Source organism: Danaus plexippus, chromosome Z (genome assembly GCF_018135715.1).
Source record: "Danaus plexippus chromosome Z, MEX_DaPlex, whole genome shotgun sequence".
Classification (NCBI taxonomy): Eukaryota; Metazoa; Arthropoda; class Insecta; order Lepidoptera; family Nymphalidae; genus Danaus; species Danaus plexippus.
In genome coordinates this window covers 13,947,728-13,974,326 of record NC_083559.1, presented here as the reverse complement: position 1 = coordinate 13,974,326, position 26,599 = coordinate 13,947,728, and the positions used below count along the sequence as shown (strand labels likewise).

Sequence of the window (26,599 nt, the reverse complement as noted above, 5' to 3'; positions counted from 1 at the left end):
CAGTCATCACAGTGTTACTTTTTTAAATTTAATTCCGATCCCAATCCCGATCCCGATCCCAATCCTGATCCCGACCCTAAAATTACACAGGTAGAACCATGAAGTGCAGTTCGGCTTCCGTAGTCGTAGTATAGAACAATTCTGATGTTCACGCGGACAGAGTCGCGGGCAACAGCTAGTTTATATTAATAAAATTAAAACGATGATTTGAATTCCCTGTTATTTAGTTTGATAACTGATAAACAGATTAAACTACAGCTCTATTATAAATATTTATTATAAACGATGTGTATTGTGTGTCTTATTAATATTAACGTGATAAAGTAAAGGCAACTTTCTTTACATTGTTATTAGTACTTCGATTAATAGCTTTATTCATACTTTATGAAGTTGGAACATTATGCGGGGGATCAAATACAAATAGATTATGTATATTAAAGCTTTAAATAAATTAATTAATATTATTTATATAGACGGCTACGGTAAACATGTTAATTTTAAGTTATGTGCCCTGAAAAACAAAGGAAGTGATAGTCAAAAAACAAAATTAACAGTATTGCTTCTGATATTGTATCTAGATTATTCGATTATCTCAAAGTCTTTTAGAACTCATAACTATTTCCTTCAGCTTTCTCCGATGTACTTTTGTAGATGCTGTCATTGGTATACTATCCAGAAAAATTACTCCACCTCTTAGTTGTTTTGAATCGGATAGTTTGTCTAAAACGAGTTATAAGATGAGAATAAAGCAATGATTATTATATAAATTAGTTTAAAGTACAACATGTCGAGTAATATTACCTCGGACAATGTTTTTTATATCGTCAGCTGTAATAGTAGCGCCATTTTGAATGACAACGCAGGCTACAGGTATATCTCCACATTCTGGATCTGGCAGACCAGCCACAGCGACATCAACCACACCAGGTACTTGTCTTATCACGTTCTCAACTTCCACTGGAGATATCTAACAATTTTTATTCATATAAATATAATTCAATCCGCTGTAGCCGCTTTTATTTATCTCCACGTATATACGAGCTTACTTGATCACTTTTATATTTTAAAAGCAATTTGATGCGTTCCAAAAAATAATAATTCCAATTCTCATCTCTGTAAAACATGTCTCCAGTTTTAAACCAGCCGTCTTCTGCGAATGCTTCTTCAGTGGCTTCCTTATTTTTATAATATCCCTGAACAAACACATGAAATTTACAAAAATATTTACATTTATAGTTCTACATATAATTTATAACTAAGAATTAAAATGTATTAAATAAAAATTTAGTTCTACAATACAGTATAGGGAACTAAAAAAAATATATTCAGAAATACCTTGAGACATACAATTTGATAATAAACATACAAGGAATACCTTAAACACAGAGGGACCTTTAACCCACAATTCGCCAGGCCTGTTGGGTTCTAAGATATCTTCTTGGGTTTCCGTATCAATTAACTAGAAAGTTTAACAACTACTCAAATTATATGTTCTAGAAAATTTGTACATTAATAAAAATATTTATGTATGACGATGTTAACTCACACGATAGTAGAAAACCCCTAGCGGACGACCACATGAATCGGGTGGACCGTAATCTCCCATAAATGCGATACTGCTAATCTCACTCATACCGTAAACATTAATCACCTCTGTATTTGGTGACAAATTCTGAAATTAAACAGAACAAACAGATCAACACATATTAATGTACGTAATGAAAGACAAAAATATGAACCAGATAAAACCATGTCAACCTTTATTTCTTCAATAAGAGACGCTGGCACCGCGCTTCCTCCCAACATTATGAATTCAAAGGAGGAGAAGTCGCATTTATTTTCATTTTTAAGAAGAGACGTTATCAGAGTTGGGCTTAAAATACTGAATGTTGGCTTGAAAAACAAAATGTTTTTTTATTATAATCAATTTTAATGAACATTTAAGACACAATATGAGATGATGACAACTGAAGCAAGAGTTGGTACGTTGAAAAGTAAGCGATTATTTCATGATAAAGTGTATGTATTTTTTGGTGACGGTTTATTTAATTTAAAATCTTAATTATTTTTTTCACTGGACATGGAATTATATAGATTCTTAAAATAGACATCGGTTGTATATTTTACATTACACTCCTTGCCATTTCTATTTTATATTCTAAGTATACCTTGTAAGTATGGAACAAGTAATAAGCGTGTTCCTTGGTAAGTGGCAAAGAAGATTGCAGACGGGTGTATTTGAATATAGCCGAAGCAACATAATTGAACAAAGCCGTCAGCCACTGCAAAGGAGAGCCCACCAGAGCCATTTTCGTAGGTGTAGGAAACTCTGTATAACGTAAACTGGAGAAGAAAAACAGACTTGGAAAACTTATTCAGTAATCTAATGTTATTCATAAATGCTGCGAGGTAAGAAATTTTTGATGTCATTATTTTTGCTAGATTTTTTGGGTCTTTAATTAGGATTTATGAATATAAACAAAAAAACTTTACTTACAAAAGATTCGGTAGTGATATTAAAAAGTTTTTGTGGGTCACTTCTGCTGCTTTTGGTAATCCGGTGGTGCCACTCGTAGATACCAGAAATGCCGTTGCTTCCTCGGGATCAAAATCTGTGGGTCTATGTTAAAGATTTTTTCTATTAAGTTTGGATAAGTTTGTAAGGACATTATTATATTACTTGAAAAACTCACAATGTCGCAATCTTTAAAAGAATCTTACATATATAATATGAAAGCTCTGCTTATTTTTATGAAGTTATTATCAATTGATTTGTTATATATTATAAAAATTAAAAATAAGTATAAATATATCATTTTTATCTTACTCAAATTCGTCAATCGTAGTTCCGTCATAGAATTTATCTATAAATGAGTCGAAATCACACAGATAATGGCCTTTATCAAAAGCTACAATAAATGCATTGGAATCAATTTCGTTTAATGCTAATTGTATCGTCGGTGCCTTCGAGCTTTGGCAGAATATGATTTTCGGTTCCAAAACAGCTAATGTTTGCTGTAGTTCATCTGGAAAAATAATTATCAATTGTTTAATATGTTCGTAAGCAATATATTATACCATTTCTGTTGTGGTTGTCTTTGTTTGTTTAATTTACTTTTCCCCAAATTAAAATCGACAGCGGCTATAACATTTCCTGTGTACAATGCGGCGTAGAATGGTATACAGAGATGTATGTGATTCGGTGCCATCAGTACAATGACATCCATACTTTGCAGACCAAATTTCCTAAAACTTGTGGCGCATTTCACGGATCTTTCTAGAATGGTTTCGTTTGTTTCCGATTCGCCAGTGGCTCCATCGATCTGTGCAAAATTTAGTTGATGTTATTTAAAATTGTGGTTTATTCGATATAATATGTTTCTTATTGAAATCTTTTCAATATAATTATTTTAATATAGTTCTAAGCGAAAAAGAAACTAAATAACGTTTATTTTCCATTTAGTTATAAAATATTTATGAACAGTTGGAAAAGCATTGAACGGAATTCCCATTCAGAGGTAGATTTTTTTCATTTTTAACAATTATATTATAGTCAGTATGCTTAATCCAAGTCGGAATCGTTAGGCTACATACGAGGAATTTTCATTTAAAAAACATCGTTCACAATATTAACGTGTGTTATTGACGTAGACACGGGAGACGCTTTGTATGCAGTGTGACGACAAAACTTAAGTTTAAAAGTTAAGTTAAGTTAAGTTAAGTTTAAAAGTTATGTTAACGTTCGCAAATCTAATTGTACTAAGATTTCATTTATCTCTTCAAATAATATCACTATTAGCAGTTGCATATTAATTTTATAATAAAAATATCATTTGATCGCAACCTCACTTTTGCATAGCATAAAGATTTAGCACTTCTTTAATGATGAACATTAATGATATGCTTTTTGTCCATTATTTTGCTATACAAAAGTTTCTACTCACAGTATATACTGGTAATGGGAGAATGTTAGTGTAAATAATTAATATAATATATTTATTACTTGAGTCACTGCTTCGGGATAGTCTTTTAAACATTGCAGTATAACTTTTCCCATATGATATCTGTCAGACGGGATACCAGTCCTTGCTATGATCCGAGAAGTAAGATTTGACATGTACCAATGAACAGCGTCATTGATCCTTGTTGGAGCCATCCTAGAATAAAATTGCTATTATCATCGTATGAATTAATAAAAAGACTTAATACATTAAGGCTACAACAGTAATTTTAGTCGGTCAATTAATATGTTCGATATTCGATCTATGGCTTTTTTATTTCCTTAATTTAAATTATTAGCTGCCTGTAAACTTACCTTTAAGATAATATATAAATATATTGCGATCAAAATCAATTAAAGTACTGTTCACCTCCGTGTCTCCGTTGTGGACATCCGATGACTGGTGAGTTGAGACTAGTTAATAATATAAATGTTCTTCTATAGCAGAGTGTACACATTACTGAATCATCATTAACTAATATAAAATAAATAAATTCAGGTTTAATTAATTTCCCATGAATATTTAAGTCCTTAATAGCTATATCATGTGAGAGTCATCATCAAATTATAGGAACAAAAAAGGTACCTTGTAATATATGCATCTTTGATTACATAATTTTCCTGCTTTTAGTGTATTTTAATAATTTTCATATTACGAAACATAAAATTAATAATAATGAAACCGTCTTCAAAATAGGAAAATTCCGCTTAAATCCCTTGCTTGGTTTTAAACCTAGAGTACTATTAAATCGAACATTATTATCATACTACGCGTAACTTATTTTGTACAGTGTATATACTTCTTTATAAGATCGAGTTGTCTTTTGTCGTCCTTCGTACATCACTGTATTATTTACGCTAATGACAGTCTTTATTTCTACTGGATATAGATTTCCATTTAACTTGGACCTTAAGAAAGTTATAATTAATTGTTTCAAAATTAAAGTTTGATTGTTACAGTGGACATATATATATGTCCGCTTATTTACATTTGTTTATATACATATATATATGTGAATAAATATAAAGTTAAACTACCGATAAGAATATAAATTAAACACCGTTTATTTATAGCAATGAAAGGGATTGTTATATGAAATACAAATAAATAATGTTAACTTTACTACTTTACTTTAGTAAAACGAAATAAAAAAAAAAAGGAAACGGGTTATGGTACATTTTGTACGTACGTTTTTCATAACCGTGCTTCAACGTTCTTTCCTGTTCCTTGATATTCGACTCCAAGGGCAATAAAACTTACCATTGTAAGCTAAAAATATACTAACAATATGCACTAGAACTAGCATCAAATAAGCTCATTGTTAAAGGTAATTTTTATGCGACAAATTTTTATTTTTTTACCTTACATACGCTTAGAAACCAATTTTGTTTTTTGTGTTGACTGGCTGTGTATATCTAAACCAGTTCCCATAGCGAGATTTGACAAATGTCAGTCAGAACCTATGCCAAATTAAAAAATTCTCAATATAGTATTTCATTCAACTTTTACAAAGAATCGGTTTAAAACTTAGAAGATATTTCAATTTTCGTTTATGTAAAACATAAATTGTATAGATAATAGTCTAGCTATTTTATATTGCTAACAAATTATGTAAGAACTCACACTCAGTATTATTAGCTTTTAGAAGGATTTTGTGAGTTACACTGCGATTTAGCTATTAGCATTTTGTCTATAAAATTTGTCTATAAGATTTAGCTATTAGCATTTTGTCTATAAAATTTGTCTATAAGATTTAGCTATGAGCATTTTGTCTATAAAATTTGTCTATGAGATTTAGCTATTAGCATTTTGTCTATAAAATTTGTCTATAAGATTTAGCTATGAGCATTTTGTCTATAAAATTTGTCTATGAGATTTAGCTATTAGCATTTTGTCTATAAAATTTGTCTATAAGATTTAGCTATTAGCATTTTGTCTATAAAATTTGTCTATAAGATTTAGCTATGAGCATTTTGTCTATAAAATTTGTCTATGAGATTTAGCTATTAGCATTTTGTCTATAAAATTTGTCTATAAGATTTAGCTATGAGCATTTTGTCTATAAAATTTGTCTATAAGATTTAGCTATTAGCATTTTGTCTATAAGATTTAGCTATGAGCATTTTCCTATGTTGTGGTGTATCTGGTACTTCAATACTATATAAAATACCATATAAAACTTTTTTTATAAATATTTATATTACAATAAAGTAGTGGTGAATGTCCTTGGAAAAACATTAAAGCTATATTGTTATGTTTAAAACATTAAAGATATATTCTTATATTTGGCGCGAAAAAAATTTTATACATATATATGTATATGGTTTGGAATATAGTATGTCCAAAAGAAAAAAACTGAATTTTGATCTTCTTAAAGGAATAACCAAAAATGGAACATTCGAACTTGAAGAGAAAAAAATAAATTACAATAAAAAATTTACTTATACGCAAAAATTATAACAAAATAATAGTATTTAATTTAATAGACACACTAACAACTCGACAAAATTACTATTTATACATACATATATATTAAATAAAAAACTAATAACCAGGAAATAAAGTATAAGAATAACTTCAGTATATTTTTTTACAATTATAAAATTAAAAATTGTAAATGAAATAAAAGTTGAAAAAAAATATGATTACAGAGGTTTGAATTCTACTTATAAGGATAGGAGAATATTCTGTATTCTATTCGCCATGCTGCAAACATTTTTCTAATTCAGAATTACTTCAAATCATCTGCACGATGTTATATGCAGTTTTTAAGTTATAATTTATATCATTAAAATGTCATTGAAGTTTTCTTATATTCATAATAATACTTTTTTTTTTTATTCTCCCACAAAAAAAAAATATTTGTGGTTTAAATTCAGCTTGTTACGAATGGATAGCCCTGAATCTCCTGTGACGATTTTCTACTAAATAATATAAATTATTTTTAAAATCATTATTACTGATTTTCAAGTGGTTTGGTTCTTATAAAATGTAAAAAAAATTACTTGCAGTATTTCATATTATTTGCTTATAAAAACTATGAGGATGTAATAAATGTCATTACAGCAGAAAAAACAAAAGTGATCAACATCCCATTTAGGTTGAATACTCGTGGGAACTCCAAATAGCTAATATGACAGATTTAATTTTCCAGCAGTGGAAAACATGATATTTTCTATAATACTATTTTGATGATGTGTATAGACTGGTTTAATTTCACACTATTTGAACAGATTTCATTTACAGCTTTATTTGATTAAAAATAATTCCTATAGAATTAGGTTGTGAACTCGAAGGAATCCATGGGAAAATATTATACCTAACAACGTAATAAATTGTGCAAAGTAAAACAACAAAGATAATGTTTCCGTGTTACAAAATTGCTGGCAATATATGATTACATGATTACTTTAGAATTACAGCAATTTTCTAAGCTGACCATTATGAAAAAAAAAAAAAAAAATACGAAGCTAAGTATAAAATAAATATATGGTCATCTTCGAATGTTTTTATTTATACAATAAGAGATTTTAGCTAGTTATTGTTAGAACTGTGTATCAACATAATGAGGTATATAAATGTTACATTCTGCTGGAAGTTAATTTATCGATACGTTAATTTTCTTTGACATATATACTCACATGTTTTTTTTTGATATTTTGCTAATAAATGACACAGTATTAAGTTTTGAATTATCTATAATTCACAAAATATTCAATAATTAGTTCGTCTATGAACAAAATTTGTCACAAGTTGAAAGCCATACTAAATTTTTAGTCAGGATATACATATGTTATTGACCTGTTTGCTCACTAATAAGAGACGAAACCTCTTAGCATTCAATGGATTCACCGTGCGAGTGCCGGGTCCATCGCGTTGCAGGGAGAGGAGCTTTAACAGTGCCTGGGACTTGCGACCCAGGTGTAGGTTTAAGGGGCCCCTAACTAACGCGCGTTAAACGCTCACCTCCACTGTCCAAGCTCCTCTCCCTACCTAACCATATTTGAAAAGAACCTACTCGGGCTGCCTTTGAAGTACGTTCCAAGAACGAATTGATGTGAGTTCTGGACAGGACTTTTAATAGGTTGTAGAGAGATTTAGCCGTTATACCTCTCGCTCCCACTTCTACCGCGTATAAATCCACGGCGAACCTATTTCGAGTGAGTTCGTTTGTGAGCTCGTGATATTTGTTGACCTTGATGGTATGGTCTTTGGGATGTTGGTTTCCCAAGGAACCGTAAGCTCTATCATCATATAATTATTTCAAGACAATTACGTAATTTGCACGGATATTGTAACAACTTGTACTTGATTAGGGCGTTTGTGTCAATCTGATAATGATCTTTGATGATTCAATGGCTTTACTTTATTGCTATGTCAGTAATAGTTATAATGAAGTATTTATGTTATTATTTCTGACAATAAAAACCGATTTTTTTTTATCTACAGCATTAAAGTTCATTTTGTGTGTGGATGAAGGAAACGCCAGTAGAAAGTAAAGATCCAGTGATAAGTGGTACATGTTTTTAAAATCTCCATATATTTTATATTAATACTCGACGTTTCGGTCTCTTCGCTGAAAATTCAAGTACAATACATACAAGTCGTCGAAGAAGTCTTTCTATTTTTCAGTAGGATTTCGAGATTTTCTCATTTCTATATTCTCAACAGGAATAGGAAAGGGCGTAATTGAAAACTGGTCCCACACAAAATTGGTAAAAAATCAAGGGATCATCAAGGGTCATTTTACTGTTTGTAAACTTTCCAGGGTAGTCGGATTTGGAAAATACAATTGTTCATAGTAATAAGGATTGATGAATTTTTGTGATACCGTGTAGTAATTAGTAAATTATTGTTATAAAAAATAGAAATGTTGTACGGAAAAGATTAAACTCCAACAAACTGGAAGGAAAAAAATATATTTTTATTAAATCTTCAAAACTAAGTTAAAACTATTTCAATATATAGGGTTTTCCATTAAGGGCGCTTGATCTTTGAAATGCAAAAAAAAATACATGTAGGAAAGATATTTGTGAAATTTTTTTTTTATTTGGAAGGTCTATCGACCCCATTATGTATGGAATATGACATCATTCAAATGACCGTCACGGCTTCGGTTGGTGGCGCGCACACGAAAGGTCCAATTTTCGATGACTCTGGCGCACAAATCGGGCTGTATTTGATCGATGGCGTGGCGTATGTTGACTTTGAGGGCATCGGTGGTTTGCGGCTTGTTGGCATAGACCTGCGACTTAAGAAAACCCCACAAGAAAAAGTCCAGCGGGGTCAAATCGCACGATCTCGGTGGCCAGTTCACGTCGCCTCCGCGCGAGATGACCATGTCCAGAAATTGCTCGTGCAGAACTTCCATCGTAGCGTGTGCTGTGTGGCACGTAGCGCCGTCCTGTTGAAACCACATGTTGTCCAGATCCATATTCTCGATTTCAGGCCAAAAGAAGTTGGTTATCATCGACCGGTATCGCTCACCATTGACGGTGACGGCCACACCATTATCGTTTTCGAAAAAATACGGACCAATCACGCCTCCGGCCCAAAATCCGCACCAAACAGTCACTTTCTGCGGGTGCATTGCCACTTGGTGAACCTCGTGTGGATTGGTCTCGTCCCAAATACGGCAATTTTGCTTGTTGACATAGCCATTCATCCAAAAATGCGCCTCGTCGCTGAAGATGATTTTTTTGCCAAAATCGGCGTCAACTTCCAACTGCTCTAATGCCCAGTCAGCGAACACACGGCGCTGTCTATGGTCATTAACCTTGAGCTCTTGGGTCAGCTGGATCTTGTACGGGTGCAGGCTCAAGTCACAACGCAAAATTCGCCAAGTTGTCGTCTGCGAAAGGCCGAGTTCCTGTGCGCGACGCGGAATTGACTGCCGCGGGTTTTCGAGGACACTGTCGCGCACAGCGGCGATATTCTCGGCAGATCTCGCGTTACGTTGACGCACGGGAACCGGCTGATTGTTAACTGACCCGGTTGACTCGAATTTGTCCACCAATCGACGGATAGTCGACTCGGCAGGACGATCATCGCGACCGTAAAACGGGCGAAGTGCGCGGAACGTTGCTCGAACTGAAGACCCATTTTCATAAAACAATTTTATGATTTGCACGTGCTGCTCGACACTGTAACCTGCCATGGTAGTTTGGGAGGACGGAATGAATATAACACACTGCATTTGACAGCTGTCACTCAAACAACATGGCCGCAATCAGCTGTCAAAGTTCAAGCGTCCCTATTGGAAAACCCCATATTTATGTTATTCTAAAACGGATGAATAAATTGTTAAAGAAAATGTTCCGGTTGCAGTTTCATTGGCAGCAAATCGGTGAACACTCGGCATTTTCCGACGAAGAGAAGAATCATTCAGCGTCACCAAGATGCCTCATGCTATCAAACTCTCCTGAGGTTTAGTCGATCCGAAAGAGATGACTTAAGTAGGGGTTATAATAATAAAAAAATATCATTTGAGTCTTACCCAACTTCATAGTTGACTTTTGTAAACATATTTGGTTCAGCTAGATATAATAAGAGTTTCGTCTAAAAACGGTATGGCTGACAGTATCTTCTACTAAAGGGACAGAATCAGCGACTTGTGTCTACATTATCTGCTTTCCCGCTTCCTACAATTTCCGAAATATGTGCTTCAAAACAAAACCTTTATATAAAAAGTATCTCAATAACCGAATAATAATATTATTTTATCAAAATATAATAATGTAAGGATGTTAACATTTATTTTGTACATAACAGCCAATAAATCTATTGAGATTAAATGTAAAATTATTATATTAGGGATTTGAAATATTTATGATATTTAGAAAGAAAAAATGCATTATCGTTATTTAATTTTTTATTAAATATTAGTTCGTCAATTCCAACTGTATGTTTATTTTACATTTTTTTCATTTAAAAATTTCGTTATGCCGCTTTGTGTCTGTCAAACTGACGTTAAAGTATTTATTTGAATGTTATATAATATATGTATGTACTTCAAACATAAAATCGGTAGCTGTCGGAGCAGTGAAGGAAATAATTAATTAGTGAATTTTGGTCGACAGGATTTACTAAGCAGTCTCTATTCTTTGGACAAATTCCTGTTTCACACACAATGTCCTTTTTTTTTTTGATGACGCAGGGAAACTCTTTTTACGAGCCGTCTCACCGGCCTTGGTGGGGCCGGAGAGGATGTGTGAGACTCGACCTGGGCAGGTCCCTACTCACTAAAACCACTGCGAAAGCCATCGGCCGCTATGTTGGTGCACCCCGGATCTGTCAGCGACAGGGCATACCAGCGACTGGCCGGTCCTGGCAAAGACCGATTCACACACAATGTCCTACGTTAATGCTATAATGTGCGAATATTTAGACTGACGATATCATTTGTACTGAACATACAAATGAGTTTGCAATAGAACGCGTCATAAAGTGCACATTGTTATTTTCTCTCAAGAAAAAAAAAATTAACGAAAAGGAATGTACCTATTGAGTTGACTTGGTTTTATTTTGTATCATTACATAATTAACTTCGACTGTTATAACTGTTTCCATTATCTTGTTTAATTCGTTATAATACAATATTTTATGGTCTTAATCTCTGGTATCTATTAGTATAATGACTGTCTTTAGAAGGGGTATTGATATTTCATTGGTGATAACAATTATCATTGAAAGATAAAGAGAAGTCTATATTTATTTCCGCCTTTATAATAAAAGTAGTAAGTAAAAAAAAAAAAAATATCGATATGTTTATATTAATTTCTTTTTAAATGTGTTAACAATAGCTATGGTTATTCGTCCTGCTAACTTCTTAGACTTTGATCGAAATCAGAAAAAAACTCATTAATACAGCTAAAACAGTAATAAGTAACAGAAAATTATAATTTATAACCACAGTGACCAACTTTAATAAGGAGAATGATTTGCTGGAATAAGGCGCAAACAAAGTGTGGAGCAGGCGATGATATTAAAAAATTTTCCACTCTCGGCCTATCAGACAAAAAAAAGATGTGAAGAATAGAACAGAAATAATTTTCGAAGAGAATTCTTCATGAATTTTATATTGAATTTGTATTTATATAATTTGCAAGCAGTTTTATTATTCAAAAATTAAATGTTATTTTTTCTAAATTTTATATCTGTTTCTTTGGCATTGTTCCAAGACATATTTTATATCTTTACTTAGATAATTTGAAACCAGAAACAAATGTGTTTATTAATAGTTGCATTATGGTAATCTATATAGAATAGTCCTTGCATTTTACTCTTAATATTTGTAAAATTGTCTTCTCGTTTCACATCATGGGCGTGGCTTGATGACGTACTATTTATCTTTTGAACACATGATAATAAAAATATATTATGTGTGTATATGAAATGGGGGTATTTTGATAAGGAATCATATTAAATGATAAGATAATTATTTTAGTAAAAATTAAACTTGAATTAATAAATGATAGTTTAGATAAACACGCTTTTGTATCTAACCGAATTAAAAAATAGAAAATGATTTTCAATTACAAAGAAATTATATTACAGTAGTAGAATGTCAAACAATCTTTCATAGTTAATCACCTCAAAATAAAATTGTAATAAAATTTAAGTCATTAACAGAATAATTTAATTCAGAGTAAAAAGCGTGGGATGCTGGATATTGACTATCTATGAGAGGAAAGATATGAAATGTAGTCAAAAGTTAAAAAGCGTGTTAAAAATATAGGAAGTTAAATTTGAGGAAAAAAATTAGCTTCCAGGAGTACTTGAAGGCAGTGTGTAACAGTGGGAAAAATTATTATATAATACTACATTTAATATTTTATTTTGTGCATTTATTGAAATACTCATGTAACTACAGTCTTTCCGAAACTCGAGCCAAAGCCGCAAGTTTGGACTTATTTACTTTGGATGTTGAGGTCATTGGTAGTGCATCCAAAAATATCACTCCTCCAGACAAATGCTTTTGTTCCGATAATGTTTCTGAAAGATAAAATTCTCAATTTAATTTAGAGAATTTCAATTTGGCAGTATGGAAATAATGATGTGTTTTGTTTCTGTTTGAAAAAATGTAATTAATTAAGTTGCCGTCACTCTCGTTTCGTCAATAGTGTATATTATAGTATACAAAGTATTGGCCTAGTGACCTTCGACCATATCCTTAATATCCTGGGCAGTTACAGTACTGTCCTTATGTTTAACTACGCAAGCCACGGGCAGATCTCCATGTTCAGGATGTGGAACACTGGTTACCGCAACTTGGTATACCGCTGGGTGTTGAATAATTACATTCTCTATTTCCAAAGGGGAAACCTGGAGGGGCATTAAAAATTCTTATTTTAAAAATCTAATTTTGCAATTCATGCGTATGGTTAGTGTATTAAAAACTTCTATTACTATGCAAGTCCCACAATTAATATAATTGACTTTTCTGTGTCTATTCTCCAATTTCCTTTGGTTATAATTTTTTCTAAATGAATTATAGAAAAATATCGTTATTTTTTGTGTAGTATATTTAAGGTATATTCATTTTTAACAAAAAATGTTTCGGTGTAATAAATGTTCAAACATATTTTTCTACGTCAACTTTAATTTAAGGTAATGTTTTTACAGATTTTATAGAAATTAAAATTAAACCTGGTAATTTTTATGTATCAGCAACATCTTTCTTCGTTCCACAAAGTAGAAATACCAATTCTCGTCCCTCTTAAATATATCACCAGTTTTGAACCAACCATCATCTGTAAAGGTCTCCTCTGTACACTTTTCATCGTTGTAATAGCCCTGTGACAAAGAATAAATGCAAAAATCTCTCTGGATTACAAACCAATTCAAGGGTAACGGAAACTAATTTTTGTTTTTTTTTTTTGTGTGTATAACATGTTCTTTGAAATGGCAAAAAAAAAAAAAAATTGAAAACCGATGAACATAAAATGTATGAACATATTTAAACTCACTTTAAAAACGGCTGGTCCTTTTATAAATAATTCTCCGGGAACGTTCGGTTCCGTAACATCTAATTTTGTTTCCGGTGACACCAACTAGAAGACAAATATAGCTTGACTATTGAAGGTACCATTAAAGAAAAATTATTGTTTAATATTAGAAAAATTAAAATCACTTGCCCGAATTTCATGAGTGATCGCCGGTCTCCCGACCGACCTTGGATTTGTGCTGTCGTAAACAAATGCGATTCCCGATATCTCGCTCAAACCATACGCTGGTATGAAACATGTCTCTGGGACGACCGACTATTAAAAATATAACATAATATCACGCAATGTAACGATATAGTTAAAATTTACACTTTATATTATAGTTATCTAATATTAAAACTATTTTATTTTATTATTTTCGTTTATTACATCTATATACTTTGTTAAGTTTCTGATACAGCTAGATATGAATAAATATTATAATTTTCATACGTTTATAGTATCGAAGAGTGTGGATGGTACATCGCTGCCGGCGGCCATAATAAGATCGAAACAACTTAAATCGCATTTGTCACGATCTCCCTTCTTGAAGAGCTCAGCCCACATATTCGGACTGCACATTGTAAATGTCGGCTACGAAATAATAGTAATAAAATGCTTCGCAACTTAAGTAACTTCTCAAGGATTCAAGAAAAATAAGACAATAATTAAGAACAATTGCAATTCTTAAAGTATCACCTTATATTTATTTATAATGTAGTATGCGTGTTCCTGTGTCATTGGTAAAGAGGACTGGAGACGCGTTGTCCTCACTATTGGCGTATATATATATTGGAATAAAGCTGAGTACCATTGTAGGGGTGACATTATAACGGATAGGCGAGTTGGGGACGGACAAGTATCAAAGAGGACCCTGAAAGTGAAATCCGAATGAATAAACTAAGCGGGGGTGAAATCTTAGTTGGAACTTTTACGTTAATATATCAGATAAAAATATTCTTAAAAATTCAACCCTGATAGGTACGTTTTTTCATTCATCTTACAGAAAAAATGCCTGCATAAATGTTGCTGCACGATTATTTAATATTACGTAATCGATAGTTCACGATAGCGAGTTACGTAAGTTTGAATACAAATAAACATTTTAAAATTTTTTGAAATTTCGAATCACGCACCACATGTTAGCAGCTGAAATTGCAAAGTTTGCATGTGTAGCTGCAGCCGATTTTGGTAAGCCTGTAGTTCCGCTTGTAGAGATCAGTAAAGCTATCGCCTCATTTGGATCCAGATTGGTAGCTCTGATGAAATTTTATACAAATAATTTATTATTTGCAATTATTGAAAACTTAAAATCGTGAAATTTTAAAATTTGCTTGGCTTACTTGAATTCTTCGACAGGAGTATCGTCGGCATATTTATCAACAAATTGATGAAAATTCAAATATTCGTTCCCTTTGTCAAATGTTACTATTTTAGGATCGATGTTCAAATTGCTTAAAGCCAAGTTAATATCAGCAGCTTTTTCGCTCTGGCAAAATATTACGCTCGGCTTGTTTATTTTGAAACTATCCTTAAGTTCATCTACAATAATACATTGTTAGTAGTATAATGTTAAGAATTGTGTATAGCTTATGCAAAGTTATAAATTAAAAAATTTAAAAAAAAAACTTCCACTCACTGATTTTTAAGTTCATGTCAATTCCTGCAACAATTGCTCCAATGTACAATGCAGCGTAAATCGGTATACATAGATGAATGTGGTTTGGTGCCATCAAAACCACCACATCTCCCTGTTTTAGCCCTAAATTCTTTAATGCTGTAGCACATCGAACAGATCGTGTCAGAACCGATTCGAAATTTTCAGTCTCTCCAGAGGCCCCGTCAATCTGTCATCAAGTGATAGAATTAGAATGCAATGAAATAAGGTCAGAAGTAATAAAATTTATAAATAAAAAGTTATCAATTCCACATATTTAAAATCGCTTTGCATGGTATCCCTTAAATATCGTAAAAAGGTTGAGTTTTGAAATGATAGAATTAGAATGCAATGAAATAAGGTCAGAAGTAATAAAATTTATAAATAAAAAGTTATCAATTCCACATATTTAAAATCGCTTTGCATGGTATCCCTTAAATATCGTAAAAAGGTTGAGTTTTGAAATGACTAAACTACCGATCACAACATATATGGGATGGAATCCAAACCCTCCTTTTTGACTTGTATACAGTTGAAAAATTTGCGTAGTTCAGTAGTATGTTGGTATAGGTCAAACAAACTTACCTGTGACAGATAATCGGGAGCATCTTTAAGGCTCTGCAATATCAGTTTTCCTAAATGATATCTATCAGTTGGTATACCAGAATCAGCCACTATTCTTGAAGATAGTTCTTCCAGGTGCATGTTTACTGCATTCCTGCTTCTTACCCATTTTGCCATGTTGACCTGGTGCAGGAAATGATTTTAATAGTTCTAAGTTAAGGTATATATAATTACACTATTGGTTTTGCTACACCACTTTTCCAAAAAAATCTCAAATTTTAATATTTTTAAAGAAGAAACTCAACTAAAGGAGAAACTAGGTGTTGATATTCTGTCGTTATGAGCACATTTGGTCATTACCAAATGTCATTACCAAACGATTTTCTCGTATTGTGTTGGTTATTGATTGGTTGGTAAATATAGGGTTCAAAATAAAGCAAGCAAATTTATATATATATATATATGTATATATTTAATGTAAATAGTTTTTACGATATAATTATGCTACTGCCTTGTATGCTTGTAGTATTCGTTTTTCAATACTTTACTGACACTACAAATTGGTAGTACCTAACTATTACGTTCACTATAAAATCATCATCATACTCAAATGTTTTCAAGTTTCTTGGATGTCGTATAAAAATTAACAGATTTTTGCATAAATTACATTTCAATAATAACGAATTCTATCACCGAATGCTAACGTCACCGTAGAGAAGATCGTGGCGATGCTAAATGTAAATCATTTAACGATGATTGATAATTAATGGTTATAATGGTGCTTCCTATATTTCATAGTAATTGTAGCTATTTGGATTCCATAGCAACATATAATAATTTACGTATATATTCATCGTAAAACTTAGAAAATCAGTATTTAGGTTAAATAAATTTCATTCATTTTAATAAAAAAGAACGTTGAAATCTACTAGAGTCATAAATTTCAATATTCATAGTTCAATGAAAATGTAAAATATGAATCACTTCCCTCCTATTAGCTGATATTGTATGGGAAGAAGTAATTTTATAGTTATTAATGTACTTTATAAACAATAAAAAAGGCTCTGTAGTAATTGACTTACACGATAGTTTCTTTTAATAATGATAATTCTTTTATTTAGCAAAATGTTCAGCAAAATATTAAAGATATTAAAACATGTGTAAAGTTAAAACGAAATATTTAATTAGAATGATATATTATAATATAACGTTAGGATACATATTACAATAAAACTTACTTTATCCTTTTTCGACTCCAGCGGCACTTGAATCAATGGTATTTGAGCTGATATTCCCGTTAATATATTGTCTTACATAAGAGATAAAAAAATTAGTTTTGTTTGACTTAAAAAAATTGCACACTATATGCTTAAGGACAACGTAAACGTCGTTTCTGTTCTAATAATCTTAAGATCATAAATGATAAGATACTAACTATATTTTTGAATGTTATTAAAGATAAAATTAATTTATGTTTAATTCATTTAGTATTTATTTTATTTAGTAAGATATACTTTTCGTAATTATCTGTTATGAGTCAAGTAAGCGGCGACAATGTAATACTTCTAACCAATTAGACGGAATAATATATGATATATGATATTATAAAACACGTATTAACGTATCAGATGGTATTAGATCTATCGTATAGCATTAAAAAATAAATGAATTACATTAATAATTTGTTTGTAGTGTAATAATCATTTAAATCATTGTCTAATCCCTATTATCTAATTGTATCACATAAAGCAAGAAATATTCTGTCAGAAACGAGTGTAATTTAAGTAGGCGGGACTACATCGGAACGATACGATTAATTAACAATCAATAAATAATAGTAATAGTAATAGAATATAGTCTTTTGTTTCGAATTTCTATACGGTAGTTCACAATTATAAAAAAAATTAAAAGCTTTCGTGCTTTCGTATGGAATACTTGAGAAGGACGGCTGTTTTGCGGACAAATCTTTTCAGTCTCAGAATCTAAAGGAGTTATATAGTTGTTTGACTTTATATAAAATTGTGGAGTGGAGCTGAATAAAACGACAAGACTTATTTTATTATATTAATATATTTTTTTGTTAGATATTTTACATAAATTTAATTTTTCCTTAGGCTTACTGCCATATTCTTTAATTTCGTTCGGTCTAGCTTTGATGTGGATGTCACAGGGAGCTCGTCCATAAAAATAACGCCTCCCCTCAATTGTTTTGAGTCCGTTAGTGTTTCTGAAAAGTGATTTGAAAACAAATTCATAAAATTAATCTTTCAATACATTTGTGACGTCAAAAGGTATTCGTAAAAATGACAGGTTTTATTAAAAATATTTTTCATCTTGTACTATGATTAACTGTATTTTTGGATTGAGAAGGAAATTATAAAATAAAGTGATATTTCTTGCAGACATTTACTGTAGATAAGAGACATGAAATATTTTTTGATATTATTGCATCCTATAAAAAAAATTCTCGACAGATTTAAAGCGATTAAAAATTTACTACATATCTCCGTTATAAAGTTAATATTCTAAAAAATGGGTTTTTGAGACGATATTAATTACCTTTGACCAAATCTTCGACACATTGCGCGGTGAGATCGTAATCATTCTTCTTCACCACAAAAGCTATTGGAAGGTCACCATATTCAGGGTCTGGTATACCTGATACCGCCACATCCACAACTCCCGGGTGTTTTAATATAACATTTTCTATTTCTAACGGTGATACCTGAGTTAAAAGTTTAAGAATAAGAACTATTTTTTTAGGCCCAACTCATAATTGTCAAAAATGATTGGTACGAAAATGAATTCAGTAATTTCCAGTCACACTTTTACATATACGTAATTACATCTACGGTCAGGTATCTAGACAAACCACTTTTATAGTTCGTATTGATCCTCTTGCTTAATGCAAATTTTAAAAACTTCAAAGAGTATTTTTTGGTAATTAGCGGTCATATTATCTGGACAATAATATTTAATATGTTTTTCATTATGCAAGATTCATTAAGACTTCAATAATTACGTTTTAAAGACAGCCTAATGTCGATAACTTGGTGGGTACTTTTAATTTTACCGTTTTTTATACTATGACGTTTAATTATTTTCCTGTCTTCAATAAAATATTTAGTTTGGAAATTTATCATATGGAAAAATAACCTGATGATTCCTATATTTAAGCAGCAACTTTTGACGATCCACGTAAAAGAAATTGTAGTTTTCATCTCTATATACAATATCTCCTGACTTCAACCAGCCATCCTTGTCAAAAGCCTGTGCGGTCATTTCGGGATTGTTGTAATAACCCTAGAGAAAAATTTTTTTGTTGACAAAGACTTAAAATTACATGAATTTGTTCATGTTAACGTTTTAATCGTACCTTAAATATAGATCTCCCTTTTATTCGTATCTCTCCGGCCTTATATGGTTCAGGAATTATTTCTTCAGTATCAGGATCCACGAGCTGAAGGTATATTGTTAATTTTTTTATTTTTTTTCATACGATTGCGGATTGTTGCAAGACTTTTAATAAATTCGGCATGCAATAAAGAGGTCAATAGTATTAAAAATTTAGTAAACTATGTTTTAGCCATACTAACTTTCCAATTGACATGTTCCATGGGTCTTCCAATTGAACCCAGAGGTACGTAATGTGGTGAAAATATTAATCCGGATGCCTCACTCATACCGTAACCAACTTGTATCATTACATTTGGAGCTACTTTCTGTAATAAAATCATTATTGGTATCATTAATTAAATATTAACAAAAAATATTTCTGTGACAATATGAAAATACCTTTAGGTCTGCGTAAAGCTCTTTTGACACAGCACTTCCACCAATTAGCATATATTTGAATGATGTAAAATCACATACATGCTGATGATCGTTTCTAAGTAAAGTTGTCATGTATGTGGGACTACAGATGGTATATTTTGGCTGAAATAAAAATTTGTTATAAGTCATTTCAATTAACTAATTATTGTATTGTCTTAAATATATGTTACTTAAAAGTAGATCAGGTAGGACTTTAATATACCTTATATTTATTAATTAAGTCATAAACGTGTTCAGGGGACAGTTTATTTGATGTTTGTAATCTGGTGTATCTCAAAATTGGTGACATTACTATCTGGAAAGTTGAAGATATCCATTGAATTGGAGATATCACCAAACCTATATCGAATGGATTTGGGGCCTTTGATAAACCTTTCCTACAAAACACAAGAAAATGATTTAGGTCATTAATTCAAGAAGGTAATAGGAAATATGTGAAATTATTGGTTATGACTTAAAAGAGTTTTGTGAATATTAAAGTCACAACAGCCACGAATCAAAATAAAGCACTTTTCTTAAAAACAATATATTGCTTATCTAACCTGAAAAGAAAATAGGTACAAATAAGTGCTCATTAAATAAATAAAATCGCTCTTTATCTGATCTAATTTAACTTCTACTGTAGTGGTGTAAGTACATACATGCAATTAAATGATTACGATCAAAAGCAATACTAACCAATTTTGTATGAAGCCAACGCTAACGTTCTGGTGAGTTAGTACAGCCACTTTAGGTAAACCTGTGGAACCGCTTGTAGCGATTAACAATGCTATGGTTTCAACTGGTTCAAAATCGCAAATCCTACAAGGGTTTATCAAATATATAATATTTAAGTCATAAACTTAATATACTTAGGAGTTATAGTTTTTAGTACCTGAAATTTTCAACAGTAGCATCCCCACTGTATTTAGAAATGAATTTCGTAAAACTTATACAGTCTTGCCCTTCATCGAACGTAACTATCTCAGCATTACTTTTTATTCTTGCAAGTGCTTTACGGACTGTTTGCAGATTCGAGTTCTGACAGAATATCATTTTTGGCTGGCCCGATTTAAATGTGTCCGCTAACTCATCTATAATATTATAAAAAAGATTTAATTAGGATCATCTTTATATTTTTCTTTATAAAAATTAAGGTGCCCTTTTATAAGAACTTGTTGTTATATGAAGTATGCAGTCACGTGCGACAGGGACAAACTAAACCGGAACTTAGTTTAAGTTGTCGTATTTTTCAACATTTCTCCGTGGTGTTTGGGCTATCCCATGTCTTATTGTGATCCTATATTATTAGCTCAATTTAGTAAAATCTATCCATTCGTTTTTAGTTGAAAGAGCAACAAATATCGACACACCTATACAAACTATCACTGTTATAATGTTAGGTTTTATTGATGTAAAAGATCACGTTGTCGTTACTTACTCTCTCCCAAGTTAAAGTCTATTCCAGCGAAAATTACACCAGTACAGAACGCGGCGTACAGTGGAATACTGATGTGCAGATGGTTCGGTGCAATGACCATTACAACATCTTGGTATTTCAGGCCAAAATTTATGAAACTCTGAGCGCACATTACAGTCCTCTCCAAAACGGACTTATTTGTTTCCTTCTCACCTGTTCCCCCATCTATCTGAAAATTTAGTTAGTGTTCCTTTTTTAAAATCTCTAAATACATGAATCGTTTAAAATAATAATAATAAACAACATGTAAGTTCTATAAACTTATAGAATCTGAAGTTACTTGAAATCGGGCAACAACTAGACGGATCTGCACACCTTACTTTTATTATTACGGCTTTTACATCGATAGGCTTTAAAGCTTTAGGCACTCGAAAACTCAATACAGAAGTACTATTAAGGAATTGAGTTTAATAAAATTGTGTTAAATAGATAACTATTATTCAAAAAAGCTGAAAGTTGTGAGTAGCCCTATATTATAAATAAAACAAGTACCTGTAAAGTGTCTGGAATTTGAATTTTTATCTAAGACTATTCAAAGTTGAATATACAAGGTTTGGATATTTCTTTTGGACTTTTCTTATCTGCACATATTTTACGTAATATATTTACAATTTCTTTTTAACTAAAACCCCTAATCTTTGTGAAATCATTGGCATGATTTTGTACCTGTGCTATAAAATTCGGTGCTTCTTTGAGACATCGTATGATTATTTTTCCAAGATGCTCTCCGTCGGTCCATTTTCCAGATTCAGCTGTGACCTTATTAGATATTTCATTGAAGTAATAATTGCATGTATCAAAAGACTGCTGCATTTCTGTAAAATAGTTTCGTTTAAGTTAAGTTTCGTTTAAGTAAATAGTTTCGTTTAAGTTAAGTTTGTAACAGCCTACAAGCTGATAGATTTTCATACTTTTGGAGAAGATGTGAAAGAGATTTATATTAAATTTATTCTGTTTAACTGATGTATCGTGGACAAAATGGCTATTTGAATAATAAATTGTTTTTTAATAAAAAATATATCTAAAATACAATGGCTACACACACGCCAATGTGATAGTTATTAATTATATCGGAGAGATTTTTTTTGCTTGGTTATATAAAATGATATCATGTGCTGAAATTATTATAAAATCATTAAGTTCTATCAACTACTCAATAAGTTTAATAAGAGTTAGTTACATTTTAAAAACAGTAATGGAGGTTAGGTTAACTTTAAAATTTTTTATTTCAAGAACGTCTGTAACTGAAAATTGTTCACTGTTTCCAAGTTTTTGTGCAGCCAGCAAACAAATATCTTGTTTAAATTTAAAATATACTGAAGAACACGTGCGTGCATGCGGTCTCTGGTATTAGACCAGGGTCGATAATTTTTAAAACCAATTAAAATCGTAGTAGGATGAAACCCATTACAAAAGGAGGGGAATATTATAAAAATGAAGGGAAAAATAATTTACGGGCGATCTGAGGTCGGGGAGGGGATGGGGGTGAGTTTTTAAGGGTAAAAAACGGTTTTTCTCGATTTCCGGCAAAACTAAAAGTCCTATCGAAAAAAGTCAAATGGCAAAGTTGTAGGTAATAAAAAGATCTAAAACTTTTGTATTTACACTTTTTTCACATAACCTCAAAATTTATGTGAAAAATTCAAAAAACCAAGTTTTGGTTTTTTATTTTTATCTTTTACAAATTTTTTTTTTCAACGAAATTTGGTGAAAACTTACCTTTTTATGTCCCAAATACGCTGTAATTTATTTGATTAAAAATATTTATTTTTTCACCTTATTTTGAATTAATATCGAAAAAACACCCTAATTTTCAATCGAAAACTCACCCGTCAAAATATCAGCTTTTTTCAAAAAGTTGGTATGTTTTCTGTTCGTCGAAATCTCTACTTTTCGATGGTGAAAAAAAATATATATGTTACTATAGTAAATCTTCTCAGAAAATGCAAAAATATCAGCATATAAATGCATATTATCAGCTTCAAACTTGGTTGGGTAACGAACTAACAGCAACAGATTGGGGCTGGAAGCTATATCAACGTGGAATTATGCCCAAATTTACACAAAAAGAATTAATTCCGGAAATATTGCTCAATTTGCTGCAGCTGTGAAACTGGATGTAACAGTTTAAAATGTGGTTGCCGAAAACATGGTTTAAAATGCACAAATTTATGTTCAAACTGTCATGGTTCTGAAAATTGCTCCAATATTGAAGAAGAAACCTACGAAGAAGTTAATGATTCAGAAGAAATTGTGGATGAAGACCCAACGCAGTCTGGAAATAATGTTGGAGAGGAAAAAGGTAATAATCACGAAGATTTCGAAGATCTACTAGAATCGGAGATGTTTGACGAATCTAGCGATGAAGAAATGCCGTCAAAAAAACAAAAACTAATGGATAAGTGATTAGAATTGAAGATAAGGTATTTATGAATCATAAGATTAATGTGTTAAAAATATTGTAATGAATAACGTAATCAGAATAAAGGATCTACATTTAATAGTACGATTTACATTTATATTTTTATATAATGAGATTTTCTATGACGTAAATGTAATTAGCATTAAATAAATCAACTTTTTAATTGAAACAAATTGCAGCAATCACATTTTTTAAATGAAATTATTTATAATAATTAAAAAAAAAAATTCGAATTCGAGTTTTTTTCGATTTTTTGCATTTTCTGAGAAGATTTACTATAGTAACATATATATTTTTTTTCATCATCGAAAAGTAGAAATTTCAACGAACAGAAAACATACCAACTTTTTGAAAAAAGCTGATATTTTGACGGGTGAGTTTTCGATTGAAAATTAGGGTGTTTTTTCGATATTAATTCAAAATAAGGTGAAAAAATAAATATTTTTAATCAAATAAATTACAGCGTATTTGGGACATAAAAAGGTAAGTTTTCATCAAATTTCGTCGAAAAAAAAAAAAATTTTGTAAAAGATAAAAATAAAAAACCAAAAACTTGGTTTTTTGAATTTTTCACATAAATTTTGAGGTTATGTGAAAAAAGTGTAAATACAAAAGTTTTAGATCTTTTTATTACCTACAACTTTGCCATTCGACTTTTTTCGATAGGACTTTTAGTTTTGCCGGAAATCGAGAAAAACCGTTTTTTACCCTTAAAAACTCACCCCCATCCCCTCCCCGACCTCAGATCGCCCGTAAATTATTTTTCCCTTCATTTTTATAATATTCCCCTCCTCTTCTAATGGGTTTCATCCTACTACGATTTTATTTCACTTTTTATTATTTTTAAAGGCTTCTACCCTGGTCTATATAAGAAAATTCAAACACAAATAGTTTCGATACTAAAATCTTTTTCTTATACTTGTGTTAACTATGTGAAACATTATTGCCTAGTTTTCTTTATCAATTTACTCTACACGTATTTAAAATAAAGTTCTAGCGAATATGATTGAGATTTCTCCAAACGTTGTCAACGCGTTGCGTCCTCCTTACAGTTTTTAGTATCCCTTTATAGACATACTTTTTAATATTCCATCAATTCTAAGAAAATTCACAGAAGCTGTACTTTAAAAACCCTAATGAACCTCACTGTGTAGTAAATCTATTCGGTATTTTCCCTCACTATTTGTTGTCATTATTATTTTCAGTGTATAAATTTTATGTCTGCTTAAAATCAACAAAGATTTGTTTAAAATAAGTTAATTTAATATACTAGTTTATATTTAATAGAATAGAATAAATAGAGTAGAAAAATATTTCGATCATCAAACCTTCATTCGTATACTTTCTCGGCTTTGTCATAATAAAAGCTTAGTTATTTAAATGAAACTAATATATTTTCGGATATACTACGCCGGTTTTATTATTTTAAAATTACACATCTCGTCTGCCCGTGATCACGGTTGTTGAAAAGTAACCAAAACGTCGGGATTATGTAGTTTTATAATAATAAAATCCTCGTAGTATATCCGAAAATATATTAGTTTCATTTAAATGATTAAAACTCGCGAAAGTCTTAGATCTCAAAAGCTTAGTTAATTCTAGGCTATTTTAGGCTGATCTATAAAATGTTATTGTCCAGTACCTATATATATATATATAATGTCCATTTATTATCTAAACACATATATATTTTTGCTGCTACGACTTCATGCTCCGCTTACAGAAGAAATTTAGTAACTACACGAAAAGCTCTCAAAAACCGTAAAAAAAGCGTGAGAATGGCTAGCTATAAGTTCACCTCTTACAGATGGATCTCAGAATACACAATGTGAAAGTAAAGGTATTTTTTTTATCTATTTAAATATTTCTTTGTAGATTATTAAATATTTTGTAGTTTAATATACGTCGTAGATGGTAGGTAAATTATTCCAAAAACTTTTTTTTTTTGTTAAATTTTATTTCATCTGTGGTGTGCATAATTTTAATTAGTACAGAGTAAAGAGAATCATTAAACCATCGCAGTTATATAGATAACATCCTAAACAAGAGCAAGATTATTGTATCGCTTTTTAACCTCGGAATTTTTAATTGTATTTAAGGGTAACTATAAAAAATTTACGGAGAGCTTCTGCAGCAAAAATAGAAAATTATAATTCGTATATAAAAAAAAGATTCTGAAAAAATAAAATAAATCAAAAAATCTTTAACTAATATCAGTTATAAAATGGACTTACCTTAAGTTAAACAATATAATGCTTATTTGTCTGATGATAGTTTCACGTTCAAACGCCCGATATGGACTGAGTATTATATTTGAAATCTTTGACATCATTAGTTATGCTCAATGTATTTATATAGCAGTTATTATAACAATATAAGGCAAACCCTATTTGTATGTCTGTTGCACACTTGTTTTTTTTTTAATCATCATATTTTCCCAAAGTAAATATATAATAAATTATCTTGTTACAAATACTGGTCGTTAAAAAGTTCATAATATCACTTTTATCATAATAACTAGGTCAAAGTGAACGTTAGGCGATTATGTGCAACCATCTGTGTTTTAGAACCGGTCTCTTGCCATGGGATTGTAAGTAACTGTTTATAATTTGGATTAGTTGGTTAGATTAAAAATTAATTAATTAATATATTTTCAGTAAGCCTTCAGATTTTTTC

At 31.0% G+C, this 26,599-nt stretch overlaps 3 protein-coding genes across 3 annotated transcripts; all 3 read right to left on the bottom strand.

Annotated features, from left to right (window-relative positions):
* Nucleotides 1–447: 447 nt before the first annotated feature.
* LOC116777909 (luciferin 4-monooxygenase-like) lies at nucleotides 448–4,414 on the bottom strand. The gene is made up of 12 exons (XM_032671701.2): nucleotides 4,316–4,414; nucleotides 4,004–4,157; nucleotides 3,116–3,323; nucleotides 2,828–3,026; nucleotides 2,498–2,620; nucleotides 2,169–2,343; nucleotides 1,759–1,893; nucleotides 1,547–1,672; nucleotides 1,376–1,459; nucleotides 1,047–1,193; nucleotides 802–967; nucleotides 448–720 (listed from the first exon to the last, which is right to left on the bottom strand). The coding sequence occupies exons 2-12, from the start codon at nucleotides 4,154–4,156 to the stop codon at nucleotides 593–595; spliced, it is 1,644 nt and encodes a 547-aa protein (XP_032527592.2). The 5' UTR covers nucleotide 4,157; nucleotides 4,316–4,414; the 3' UTR covers nucleotides 448–592.
* Nucleotides 4,415–12,825: 8,411 nt separating this feature from the next.
* Nucleotides 12,826–17,598, bottom strand: LOC116778104 (luciferin 4-monooxygenase-like). The gene is made up of 12 exons (XM_032671979.2): nucleotides 17,447–17,598; nucleotides 16,230–16,391; nucleotides 15,627–15,834; nucleotides 15,331–15,529; nucleotides 15,124–15,246; nucleotides 14,687–14,861; nucleotides 14,441–14,581; nucleotides 14,138–14,263; nucleotides 13,970–14,053; nucleotides 13,650–13,796; nucleotides 13,160–13,325; nucleotides 12,826–12,995 (listed from the first exon to the last, which is right to left on the bottom strand). The coding sequence occupies exons 2-12, from the start codon at nucleotides 16,383–16,385 to the stop codon at nucleotides 12,868–12,870; spliced, it is 1,653 nt and encodes a 550-aa protein (XP_032527870.2). The 5' UTR covers nucleotides 16,386–16,391; nucleotides 17,447–17,598; the 3' UTR covers nucleotides 12,826–12,867.
* Nucleotides 17,599–18,259: 661 nt separating this feature from the next.
* On the bottom strand, nucleotides 18,260–26,259 carry LOC116778040 (luciferin 4-monooxygenase-like). Its single transcript, XM_032671884.2, has 12 exons — nucleotides 26,158–26,259; nucleotides 22,168–22,316; nucleotides 21,463–21,670; nucleotides 20,917–21,115; nucleotides 20,721–20,843; nucleotides 20,245–20,419; nucleotides 20,004–20,144; nucleotides 19,805–19,930; nucleotides 19,585–19,668; nucleotides 19,365–19,511; nucleotides 18,768–18,933; nucleotides 18,260–18,435 (listed from the first exon to the last, which is right to left on the bottom strand). Exons 2-12 carry the CDS (start codon nucleotides 22,312–22,314, stop codon nucleotides 18,308–18,310), a joined length of 1,644 nt encoding a protein of 547 aa, XP_032527775.2. The 5' UTR covers nucleotides 22,315–22,316; nucleotides 26,158–26,259; the 3' UTR covers nucleotides 18,260–18,307.
* Between the last annotated feature and the right edge of the window lie 340 nt (nucleotides 26,260–26,599).